This window comes from Pyxicephalus adspersus, chromosome 4 (genome assembly GCF_032062135.1).
Source record: "Pyxicephalus adspersus chromosome 4, UCB_Pads_2.0, whole genome shotgun sequence".
Lineage (NCBI taxonomy): Eukaryota > Metazoa > Chordata > Amphibia > Anura > Pyxicephalidae > Pyxicephalus > Pyxicephalus adspersus.
The window spans coordinates 101,870,052-101,884,046 of record NC_092861.1 but is presented as its reverse complement, the minus strand read 5'-3'; the positions used below and the strand labels follow the sequence as shown (position 1 = coordinate 101,884,046).

The 13,995-nt window shown below is 38.9% G+C and overlaps 1 protein-coding gene across 2 annotated transcripts in view; it reads right to left on the bottom strand.

The window, feature by feature from the left end:
- HEATR1 (HEAT repeat containing 1) overlaps nt 1-13,995 on the bottom strand; it is a 147,183-nt gene that overhangs the window by 115,030 nt on the left and 18,158 nt on the right. For both annotated transcript variants that reach the window (XM_072409179.1, XM_072409180.1), the window contains exon 7: nt 10,156-10,367. In XM_072409179.1, coding sequence (XP_072265280.1) covers nt 10,156-10,367 — 212 coding nt within the window. The remainder of the gene's footprint in view (nt 1-10,155; nt 10,368-13,995) is intronic.

The window sequence follows — 13,995 nt, the reverse complement described above, 5'->3', positions numbered from 1 at the left end:
GTCTTTCTTTTTTCACCGACAGAAAAGTCCTCCTCCGCAAACATGTTCTTGGGGCCTCTTGGGATTCATTCCTGCATATCCAAGGAGGCTCTGCACTCCCATTCAGTCTTTACAGCTGTGGCAGTAATGACAGAATGAAAGGGGCTTTGCATTCTTTTAAGAAAAGGTATTTAATGGAAAAAAAGGGTTATCTACCCTTCTATATAAAGTAAAAATTGTGGTGATTGACTATTTCAAGGCCAGGGTCCCAAAATTAGGTTTGCATATTAGGGACCCACGGGGACCACTTCCATGGTATTGAGCATTAGGGTACTGCCAATTGTCTGTGCGCTGTGGTGCCTCAAATAAAAATTTTAAAAAACAATAAAATTTGATACGATCACCTATAGAAAATCGAAATCACTTATGAACCATTTAGTCTGCAGTCAGTTTCAAAATACATCATGTACCGGACAAATGACACAAAAAACTCAAGGCACATACAAATGTGGCCATTGTAGCCAGTTACGAGAAGCCCGGTCTATCATCCTTCCCACAATGGTCAAAATCACAGACCACAGCATCACATCACCTGCTCCGCAATAGATGTCATATATATATGATCACATGCATATGTGGCGCCTTCTACATCAGAAAGACTAAGACCATTTAAAAGGATATATAATAAAAGACATGGACAAAAAATTATTACAAGCAGAAACAAAAATGATATTCACAATGAGAACCACGGGCCTTGATGTATTAGGCTACAACCCCTTTCTATAAACTACCCACAATTGAACCACATGAATTGTAACTTCTTCATACTATATATACCATACACATACTCCAATATATGGCCCTTTGTCCTATTTAAGAATTTTTGTATTCCTCTCTAACATTATAATTCTTTATAACTATTGTATATATTTCTCTAAATGTAAAAATTGCTACTTGGTTAATAATGTCATTGTATTATTAATCAGTATTATGTTTTCTGAATCTTTCACCCATGAATCTGCCACACTGGTATATGGACTATAACCTGTATTATTTGTGGATTATCCATGATCAATTTATTGTTTAACATATATGTACATATGAGCAATTTCATTGTATATCTTGATGAGATAAGAGATTTTTATGTAAAGAATGGTAGCTCAACTAATAATGCACATTATTGCTGTAACATAGCTAAAAATCTTGCATTGATACTACCTTAATATTGATTTTTTTGCAAATGTACATGACATCACCTACAATAAACCTATAATTAGGAAATCACTAATGCATACATCCACAGGAATAGTTTGCACTGTTGGCACAACTAATTTCCATCACACATAGGTGACTGACATCCATACTCCATAGGCACAATACTTGTAAACTAGGATATCCCTCTGCTTTAGGCTGGGTCTACACGGACGTTTTTAAAAACACATTTAAACTTTCCTACCACGTTTATATGCGTTTTTATGCACTTTTATAAGTGTTTTAAAGCTTGCTTGGTAGCTGATCAACCACCTTGACATCAGTAATTCAGGGCAATCGGCTGTGGGTCTGATCGGCTGGACAGGACTTCCCACTGCAGCACGGGGAATCCCCTATGGGACTACAAGGAGCGTGTACTGTGCAGGACCCGCATAGACCACGTCCACATCATTCCAGGGGACCTGTGTTGTACGGAGCCCACACAGAGACACCGGACTCCGTACAACACAGCCTTGGGCTGCCATTCTGTCCAGGACACCACTCTGTGAGCAGCCAGTTGCTTTCCATCTGCCAATAGGCAAAACACAAAGGTAACTAAGTCTTATTACAAGAGCAATTGCTTAATACTAATACTATTTAGACAAATTTAAAAGGTTTAATTTGATCTCCTTATAGATATAACAGGTTCTTTTCGGGAATCGAATACTTTCTCCAACTACTGGCAAAACAATTTATCATAGCCCAGGGAAAGAGTCTTTATATCTCCTCTATCCCCCACTCTCCATTATGCATACTTGATACAGATAATTTTCCAGCTGCTTGGTGGATTCTATGTATAACCTATTTATCAAAATTTTTCATGGCCGCACCTATTTAAATGGAGAGCACTACTCTCCTCCACGTACCTTTGAGAAGCATCTAATTTACATATATACCAATACCATCTTAAGAAATCTTAGTATGTAAACGAATGAGATAATGTATAATAGAATAATATTATTTTATCCTAAGGTACATACTGCTTACCTGTATTGTTTCCCCTAAAAAATCTTGACCTATCTTCCTGTCAAATTTCTATATATAAATATCTACCACAACCATAAATATATTTATCAATTTATTTTTGTAGCCAACAAACTGACTACTTATATTTATACTAATATTTGATGCAATTTTTTATTTTATGCGATTGCCTCATTTTTAACTTCCTTATTGCGTGACTAATATTAATTGAGATATATATATATATATATATATATATATATATACATACATATACACATACATACATACACACACATACACACTAACTATGTAGTATGAATATTTGGACTTTTGGACTATATAACAAAGATACACAGATGTCTTCTATGTAATTATGAATGATGTATAAAATAAATTAACAATGGATCAGCCAACCGAACCCCTGTCTTTTTTCTGCATACATCTTTATTAAAAGTTATTACGGGGTGGCGAAACCAATTCTCCCTTCAAATATTACCTAGAGATACGGATCAACACCTCTATATACACTTAGTTTTAAACAGTATACTTCCAAACTACACCCCTTTGTTCATATTTACTCTAAAGTGGAGCTAAAGTACTACTTTGGAAAATACTTGATCTGGCAGGTGGTATATTGCACAATATAACAGGTGATGTCATTTCTGTAATAGCCAGCAGACAAAGCTGATAAATTTTGCTGAGCTCTTATCATATAGCCATGTTTAGGCACTATGTAAACACTTTTAGGATGCTTCTTATCAAATTATAAGTTTTGGCATTTTGCCATACATTTTAAAGAATGAGTTTAAAGGGCTTATTAGCCTGCCTATCAGCCAAGCTTATCACCACTTCAGGTGATGCAAAGAGAATAAGGCCAATATACCCAAAGGAATTGAGTCTTTGCTCAATAAATTGTGTAAAAAATAACTTTTTCCAATCATGTAATAAGCAGTTCATTCCCAATTTGGACTATCTTAAAGAGTAACAGTGGAACACACAAGCCACAAAAACCAATGCAATTAAAACCAGTGACCGAGAATGAGGATCTCAATTTATCTCTACAAATTTGGCAGAGTTTATGTTCATCAGTGTCAGTCCAAAGGAACAGGAGTCAGAGTTATGGTTTTCATCTAGAAATGAAGACTAGACAAAGAAGTTTCAGGGGAGTAAAGGCAAATATTAGGGTGTACTCAATCCAGGTACTCACCAGAGGAACCATGAGTTCCAATAGAGGATCTGTAAACATGAAGACAAGCCAAGTTTGGTTCAACAACCTGGAGACAAGGAAGTTAAAATTCAGCATCCCTCTGTGACACATGTCCTGGATGGAATACCACTGGTTGTACCATTCTTCCAAGCCTAGGCGATGTTGGACAGAGTAGTCTGTCTGACATTTGCACTGAGTGGTACAAAGGCAGGAAAATATTGAACGTCCAGGAAAGGATCTGATTTGCCTATCTTGACAGGGTCTGACATTTCGTTATACAAAAAAAAAAAAAAAAAACAGGAATAAAAGTTTAGGATTTGAATTCCTAAACTATATTCCTGAGGCACCAAACCAAGGAAACCCGTTTTTCTGTGTCAAACAAATCAGTTGGTCCAGATTACCTTTTCAGCACAAAATGTTGCAAAGTAAAAGTCATAGAAAATGAGTAAATAGGTCTGCCTCAAAAGAGACCGCCATCAGACCAAAGATTCCACTGGGCTAAAACTTGGGACCAGCTCTCTGGTGAACACCCATGATGCAGATGCAAGAATAAAGGGTAATGCCACAATTGTTCATGGGGGGGAATCAATGCAAATAAAAGAAAAATTGTTACACTGAAAAAAAACACAAAAAAAAATAGTACATGCAAGTGCAAAATAATAGCTACAGAAGCCCTGAGAGGCAATGTTATGTCTAATGAAGTTCCAATGTTTCACATAAGATCTAACAATATCAAAAAAAGCTTTAAAACCCAAGATAAAAAATTGATGCCATCTTGGTTTGGGAATAGTGAAAAGATTAGGAAATTAGGACAACGATACATTGGTCGAGAAGACCCAAAAGGGCTTTAAGGAAATGTGCTAAACTGCTTTGTACGAATGTACAAAGAAAAAAACTTCAATTTGTAAACATGGGATACCTCCTGCACCCAGGTGTCCGAGATGTAGGCTGTTCAATTTCCCTCAAAGGGCAACATGTACACCTTTATGCGGATGAAGGCTTTTCTGTGGATTTGGTACACAGAGAGCAAGAGCCAAGTGTACAGTGAAAGCCTTTGGTGTGAAGGTCTTAGGAGTAGCGCAATGAAAGTGATGTTTCTTGACAGACAGAGATAGAGAGACTATTTTACAGTCTGTTTCTTAAGCTTCTTCTACTGAAGATAATCCGCGGCTCTTGCTACCAGTAGCACCCATCTTAATGGTAATAAAAAGTTTAATGAAAGAGCTGTCCCACACAATTAGGATTTTTTTAACTCGCCAAAAGATCGTTCAAATAGAAACATAGTACATTTAGATTATTGTGCTGCCTACAGGGGACTTGGACAAAGGAAAACAAAACAGAGGGCCAGAAAAACTGAAGTATGCTTCAGTTTGCACAGAGTCGTACCAAAAACAGATACAGTTAGGTCCATAAATATTTGGACTGAGACAATTTTTTTTCTAATTTTGGTTCTGTACATTACCACAATTCATTTTAAATGAAAAAACTCAGATGCAGTTGAACTGCGAACTTTCAGTTTTATTTCAGTCAGTTGAACAAAAAGATTGCATAAAAATGTGTTTAACATAATCACTTTATTTCAGGGGCTCAAAAGTAATTTTACAAAATAAAAAGCTGAAAATAAAATGTTCATTTCTAATACTTGGTTGAAAACCCTTTGCTGGCAATGACAGCCTGTAGTCTTGAACTCATGGACATCAGCAGATGCTGGGTTTCCTCCTTTTTGATGCTCTGCCAGGTCTTTACTGCAGCGGCTTTCAGTTGCTGTTTTGTTTGTGGGCCTTTCTGTCCAAATTTTAGTCTTCAACAAGTGAAATGCATGCTCAATTGGGTTCAGATCAGGTGACTGACTTGGTCATTCAAGAATATTCCACTTCTTTGCTCTAATAAACTCCTGGGTTGCTTTGGCTTTATGTTTTGTGTCATTGTCCATTTGTATTATGAAACGCCTCCCAATCAATTTCACTGCATTTAGCTGGATTTGAGCAGACAGTATGTCTCTGAACACCTCAGAATTAATTTGGCTGCTTCTGACCTGTGTCACGTCATCGATAAACACAAGTGTCCCAGTGCCACTGGCAGCCATGCACGCCCAAGCCATCACACTGCCTCCGCCATGTTTTACTGATCACGTGGTATGCTTTGGATCATGAGCTGCGCCTTCTTCATACTTTTTTCTTGCCATCATTCTGGTAAGGGTTGATCTTGGTTTCATCTGTGCAAAGAATGTTTTTCTAGAACTGTGCTGGATTTTTTAGATGTTTTTGAGCAAAGTCCAATCTAGCCTTTCTATTCTTGAGGCTTATGAGTGGCTTGCATCTTGCATTTATGTAGAAGTAGAAGTAAGTAGAAGTATTTACTTCTATGCAGTCTTCTCTTTATGGTACACTTGGATATCGATACGCCTACTTCCTGGAGAGTGTTGTTCACTTGGTTGGCTGTTGTGAAGGGGGTTTCTCTTCACCATGGAAATTATTCTGCGATTATCCACCACTGTTGTCTATTGTGGACATCCAGGTCTTTTGGCGTTGCCGAGTTCACCAGTGCCTTGTTTCTTACTCATGATGTACCAAACTGTAGATTTTGCAACTCCTAATATTGTAGCAATTTCTCGGGTGTGCTTTTTCTGTTTTTGCAGCTTAAGGATGGCTTGTTTCACCGGCATGAAGAGCTCCTTTGACCGCATATTGTCTGCTCACAGAAAAACCTTCCACATACAAGAACCTCCCCAAACCTCCTCAAATCAACTCCAGGCCTTTTATCTACATAATTGATAATGACATAACGAAGGAATGGCCCACACTAGCCCAAGAAATAGCCTTTGAGTCAATTGTCCAATTACCTTTGAGCCCCTGAAATGAAGTGATTGTGTAAAAAGGGGCTTTAGTTCCTTACATTTTTATGCAATCTTTTTGTTCAACCTACTGAATTAAAGCTGAAAGTCTGCAGTTTAACTGATTGAGTTTTTTCATTTAAAATTGGACCTAACTGTAAATGGGTAGGTCTTCGGCTCCTTATGAGACGCCAAAGATTATATTATTGTGACTACTACAAAAATTCTATTTTGTTTTTTGTCCTATCAGGAAGAAAGAAAATCTTGTACCTTTGATATTTCTAAAAATCAATCTAGCGAAGAGGTAGGCAACTAAAACTATTCCAACACACACAACAGTATAGATAATAGTGGACTGCCTACAGTTTAAAAGTCACCTAAAAAAATCTTACTCTTACACCTAAAGCTGGCATCAGTGCAACTCCACTTAGTAAAAGCCTAGAGCAGAGAACCCTGGACCACCACACTTTTAGATGTCAAAAAAGGTAAATGGAGAAACTGGGAACTGAACCGAAGACCATGATGTTGAAAATGGTATGTCTACAACAATCAGGAGATAGAAAACTTGGCACAGCAAATAGTAGAAAACACTGAAACCAAGAAGGGCCTGATCTTGGAACACTGACCAAGCATACTAGGATGAAAATGCTATTAATGAAAGGTTAGCTGTAAGGCTATCTCCAATTAAACCCATCTGCAATAGGGAAGAGAGGGGTGGTACGATTCTAAAATCCTTACAAGTATACTTTACCAATCCACTTGTATCATAGATAAATGATTTTAAGCAAACATTTGACCCATCTTACACCAACTTCAGGAGACTCTTGAGTCACTATGTATGTCACATGAGAATTCAAGCCCAAAGTGGATATTCACAAGGCTTGTAGGCAGCCTACATTGCAAAGTTGACAGCGCAAATAGATAAATAGAGTACTAATAGTTCACAACTTGTATGAACCTGCAAACAAAGACAGTAGATGACGTCCTGTGCAGTACAGCCTAGAAAGAAATCTCTCTCAACATCACAGGAGCCTGTGTCCCTTCCAGATGAGAAATGTACATCACTGCTGACTACAGTTCATTGAATCCAGATAGGATTTTTTATCCCCCCAAAAAGACAGATCTAGGGAATGAGTAATTTCTCTTAAATGGTAAAGAAGCACAAATCTGGCTACCAGAGTTCCTGTACTACCAGAACTCTCATGACTCTATAAACCCATAGGATGGGATATAGCCAGGAAACTTTCATAAAATCTAAGTAAAAATTCTCAACTTAAATGACAAAAGACCCTCAAATGCATAACTGTCCAGTCCTTTATACAAAAAATAATTAGTCTGCATTGGAAAACGACCGAGTTGTCTCAAGACAGAAGAAAAGGAGGCACAACAAGAAGTTACCTGTAGAGAACTACCAGTAAGCCTACAAGCCTCAAGCATTAGCTAAGAGGAGGGCAACTCCTTGAATGACTGATTGAAACATGATTCGCAAAAACTGCAATAATTTTTTTGTCTAGAAAATTATAAGGGACTGGTAATAAATATTAAAAAAACTTCATCAGAATATTTACAATCTCAGAAGAGAAAAATAATTGAAAGATGGGGGGGGGGGCAATGGCTTATGTCTGCAAGACCCAGAAACTAAATTAAAAATAAAATACAAAACAAAAAAAACTCCCTTAACCCTGAGTTTTAATTGCCCCATATCCCTCCAATGAGAGCTTTCAAAACTCTAATATTCTATGCAGGGAACTTTTTTGGATCTTGTTCCTCTCCGCTTCCTTACTGTAACAAAAATGTACAAACCACCCATTTTCGTTCATTCCTGCCATTTGAAAAAGGCCACAGAGCTATTTAAATGCACTTCCTTTTCCATTGAAAGTTTGAAGAAATGATTAGAGATCAACTGGAGCTGAAATTTGCCCCATTTACAGATGATATCCTTCTCTTTACATCTGAGCCCAAATCCCAGTTAACCAAAATTTTTCCACACGTTCAATTATTTGGCAGCTTCTCAGGACTGAATAAATTATATTGAGTAAATTTACAGTGGCTACAGAAAAGTATTCAGATCCCCTTCGCTTTTTTCAATTTAGTTATGTTGAAACCTGATGCTACAATGGTTTACATTCTATTTTTCCTATTAAATTTACATTCAGTACACCATAATGACAAAGTGAAAAGAGAATTTTAGACAATTTATTAAAAAGAAAAAAAAATTGATATGATGTTTGAATAGGTATTTAGACCTTTTGCAACAACATATGAAATTCATCTGTGGTAAACTAAATTGATTAGACATGATTTGGAAATGCACACACCTCTCTATAAAAGGCCTCATAGCTGACAATGCATATCAGAGCAAAAACCAAGCCATGAGGTCAAGGAAACTTCCTGTAGTGCTCAGAGACAAAGTACAGATCTGGTAAGGGCTACATAAAATTCTTCTGCACCAAAGGCTCCTTAAAACATAGCGGCCTTGTTACCGAGATAAAAGGCAGTATCCTGGTAAAAGGGGTCCAGAGCTCTCCATAAAACTACTGTGACTGTTAGCCAAGGATGATCAGTCATATGCATTACAACATAGCACCTTAGGCATGCCTTAGATGTATTTCAAACAGGACTAGGAAAGTGGATCTAGGCCATCAAGTACCTTGCACAAGTTAAATGGCTGACGGTTAACAGCCAAAATGTAGGTATAACGGGAAAACATTATATAGGTATAGGTATAATGGGAACAAAATACCTTGAATATGGTGTATAGCAGGGGTGTCAAACTCTGGCCCGGGGGCCAAATTTGGTCCGCAATGCCCTTTTTTTGGACCCCAAAGGAATCCTAAATATAAACTGCAGCTTGCCCGCCCTTGCATTGAAATAGCGCCACTACTACAATTCCTGGCATCAATCAATGAAGAGAAAGTTTCAGCGGCGGGCCGCTCATAAGCTTTAGCTCCGCATTGGCTGCGTCTGGCATTTCCAACACTCCCCCTCAGCTGTACTTTTCCTTGCTTCTCCAATGCATGGACGTGAATGGTTGGATTTTCATAGAAGAATATTGTTGTTATTTTTATTGTTAGCCTGTGCAAAAAGGTTACCAAATCTTCTTAAATAAAAAAAAAAAAAAATGTATGCCTCTTTCTCTATTATAAGCTTGTTCCAGATTGAATGTGAAGCAAAACCTCTGTTTCCATATGAAATGGCTTTACATTTAATGTGAAGGAAAATTGTCCTCAATTTTTTCAATAAATTACAAGGTTGGCCCGCAACTTTTTATTTTGGCCCTCTGTGTATTTGAGTTTGACACCCTTGGGGTATAGGTATGCCTACACTTAACGTTTGCTGGGGTTTAGCCACTAGATCATGCCAGTCACTACATTTGCTTTTATGTTTCACACCCTCCTGGCGGGTGGCAAAATAAACCCACTAGTCAAGACTCTTAAGCTAGGTACACACTTCCAATAATTATCATTAGAAAACGAACCATTACGACCAATCAACGATTATGCACAATTATATTTGAACAATCATATTGTGCACAATTGCACAATTCAGTACATGCTGTAACAATACGATCGTTCAAAAATAATCAACTAATAGTGTACACAGGCTAGATACAATCGTTTGAACAATGCAGGGAGTGACATGTAAAGGAGAAAGTGTATTGCGGAAACATGCACGATCACTGAACGACCGTACACATGATAGATAGCGAACGATCTTCAACTAGATTCCGCCTTGACGGTTGTTCATTTCCAACGACAATCCTCATTCGTCATTTGGTTTGTTTGTAAGTCGTTGGTCACCTTTTTTGTGAAGGATTTTTGGCCAATCGGTCATTCGTTTCCAACGATAATTATTGGAAGTGTGTACGCAGCTTTAATGACTGAGAGAAATAAACACTTTGTATACAACTGATACTTACTTTTTTCCTATATCCAATGACTGTTGATTCTGCAAAAGTATAATTAAACATCCCACACCTTCTTGGAGGAGAGATGGAGTTTTGAGAACTGCTTTGCTGACCTGTGACGCCAAGGTTTTTACCAGTGATGGTTCTATAATAGATTTTATTGCCAACTGGCAAACAATGATGAATGTAGAGGATTTGTATTCCACTAGTGAAGTCTTTAATCCCTATAGCAGAAAAAAAAAAAAGATTAGAATATACAATTCATGTCTTAACAAGTTTATTTTAAAAGTCTTTCCTCACAAATACGAAATTAACCCTCCTTTCAAGACATGAAGGTGAACTTATGACTTGGCCGTGTAAAAAAGGTTTATTTAAAGTATACTAGCGCCTTTTGTAATAAAGAAGGAAACCCCCTATTTATTATTTTGTCTTTGCCCTGCAGTTTAGATGTCCTTCAGCAAATTTACAACAGGAAATAAGAAATAAATCAATCTAAAATATTTTCACCCTAGGGAATTGACACCGTCAACAAAATGCTTGGTTGGAGGATTTCCCCCTCGCCTACTGCTCTAAAGACAACTCTGCACATCACTGAAACTCAGCAAGACATAACCAAGCACTTGCTACGGTGTTTCTCTGTTGATGGTAGTTGTTCCATCCCCCCCCCTTTTGGTGGGTCTGATGATTTGTGCTTGACCCTGCCATAGCTAAAATTTGTAAAATAATGAGAAAGCCGGATCTTGCCTGGTTTATAGATCTTTGCCAGAATTGTATTATACCTTGGATACATTTATTGTTCATATATGTCTGTATTTACTTGTTAAAATAGATTTTATTTTTATTTAATTTTATTTTAAATTTTTATTTTATTGTTAATCTTTTAATGCATTTGTGAATTTTAACTGTTCTGTTTTTACTATTCTAGGCCACATAAAATACTTCATCTTTTGCCTGTCTGTGAAGGTTGGCTATCTTGTGGTTTTTTAAAGGTGCAAGGTGCTTAAGCAGCAAACCAAGCGTGGCAAAAAAAAAATATATGCTCCCTCATTTGTATTACTCATTTCTCCTAGCACCAGGATGGAAATGTGGGATTCCAAACAAAGGGAATTTATGTCCAGCATGCCAAAAACAGAGGAGGCTTATGGTAAAGCATCCAGCATTCAAAACCACAAAATGCACATAAAGAATTGGTTACACTGCAATCTTCATCTGATCGTGTATGGTACTTCTGCCTGCCAAAATTTCATCTCTGTGTATCCAATTTTTTCCCCTGCAATCTTCATCTGATTGTGTATGGTACGTCCCCCATTGTAGAATAATTTATTGCAACAACTTCAATTTCTCCATAGATTTATCTGTTCATTTTCCCTTAGTTCTAGCTAAGAGTGAACATTGATATTTATTGTCTGCCAATCCCTCCCCTACCTAGGTTAAACGGATATCCCAAATTCCTTGTTACTCCCACTAGTCCATCCATATTCAGGGCCCAAAGCACTTCTATTTAAACAGGCAGATTCATGTTCCCACCCTGGTCACGTGCCCAAATCCCAAGTGCCAAATTATAAGTGCAATGGGAATTAATCCAGGGAAAAGAAACAGAATTGGACATACAATTAGAATCTGCAACTCCCATCTCCAACCTTTGGACTGATTCATCCACCTGGACTCCAACACAACCTCTACTGCTGTTTCGCCAAGCCATTGTGACTGACTCATCATATCCCACTCCTGGAACTCAACAAGCTAATAAGACTCACTACAACCCACATTACAGGATTGGCTCTCATGGACTGTGTGCCACATTGTTTATTGTACTCATATGGTTCTCAATTATCTATTAAAATGTATTATTCACCCTGCACTCTTTTTGCTGGCTTCTAATCCCTCTCCTCCCCAGTCTGATAACTCTGTCTTTCTTTTCCTTCACCCTCCTGCTTTCTGTCTGTGCTCCTGTAACTTTTTTATCTACTGCTACTTTCTGGTGACATCTCCTCCAACCCTGGTCCCCCACAGCCTCTCTCTTCCCTACACTTTCAGCAAGATACTCCCCTTCTCCTAACCATAGGTTCTTAGCCACTTTCTCTGGCAGTCAATGGGATGCCAGATCTGTTGGCAATAAAATTACCTCTATCCAAAACCTTCTCCTTCTCTGAAATCTTTGAACTTCCTGGCTCTCACTGAAACTTGGCTTTACTCCTTTGCTGTTGCTCTCTCCTGCAGAGGCCTGCACTTTACACATACCCCAAGACCTGGCAACAGAGTAGGGGGTGGTGTGGGTCTCATTCTCTCACCTCACTGTACATACCTCATTCTCTCATCTCACTGTACATACAGAGTTCTTCCTACCCCGCCCTCTCTCTCTATCTCTCATTTTCACCTCTTGTGAAGTCCACTGCATCTGTCTTTTCAGCCCTTACCCCTTCATTGTTGCTATATACCACCCCCCCCCCCCCAGCCCAGTATCACAATTTTGGATAACTTTGCCTCTTAACTCCCACACATTCTTTCCCATGACCTGCCCACCCCTATACTCTGTGACTTTAATGTTGCAGTGGATGAACCCAACCATCCTTTCTGAGCCAAACTCCTCTCTATTACCTCCTCCTTTGGACTCACACGGAACATTAACGGCGCCACACATTGCTGGACACACTTTAGACCTGGTATTTTCCAAACTCTGCAACCTCACCCTCCTCGACAACTCACCATTGCCTCTTTCTGATCACAACCTTATCACCTTCAGCCTATCGAACTTTGCCCCCCTTTGCCACATCCCAGACCTGGTCAATGGCAGAGAGATATCCATAACCTTGACCACAACCTATTCTCAAACTGCCTTTCGTACCTAACCCCCACCCTCTCTAAAATCACATCTCTGGATAAAGCTGCCTCTTGGCTAAACTACACTTTTTCTGGCACTGAATAAAGTTGCCCCTGCCACCTTCCACTACCTCTGCTATCCTGCTAACACCCGTCCCTGACTAAACAATCACACCAAACAGCTACAAAAGACTGTTCGTGCAGCTGAGCGCAAGCATAAAAAATCTCGCCTCAGCGTTGACTTCATGGACTACAAAGCCAAGCTACAAAACTAACACTGAGCTCAATTCCCTCTGATCTACTCCGTGCCCATTCCTCCACCCTGGCCTCCGCCCTACCCGAACTATTCAACCTCTCCCTTTCTACTGGTATATACCCCTCCGCTTTCAAACATGCCATAATTCTCCCTATCCTGAAGAAACCCTCTCTAGACCCCCTACCTACCTTCTAGCTACCGTCCTATCTTCCTTCTCCCATATGTTTACAAACTTCTTGAGTGCCTTGTCTACAAAAGACTCCAATTACCTGAGCAACAACTCTCTCCTTGACTCCAGTCTGGTTTTCGAGCTGCCCATTCCACTGAAACAGCCCTTACTAAAGTGGCCAATGACCTCATCAAGTCTCAAGGCACTTTTCCCTCCTCCTCAATCTTTCATCTGCTTTTGACACTGTTATCACCCCCTTCTAATACAAATCATGCGCTTCATTGGTATTAGTGACACTGCTCTCTCGGTTTGATTCCCATCTGTCTGATTGCTCCTTTCAAGTTTCTTTCAATGGTAATTCCTCCTCTCCTTCCTGTTGGTGTTCCCCAAGGGTCCGTCCTTGGACCGGTTCTCTTTTCTCTGTACACCTCCTCACTTGGTAGTCCCATATCCTCCTTGTCTCCTTTTGTTTACAGTATTATCTGTATGCTGATGACACTCAAATCTATCTGTCCACCCCCGATTTGTCTCTTTACGTACTGGATAAGGTCACATGCTGCCTGTGAGCCATCTTATCATGGATGTCTGACCGATTACTAAAAATCAA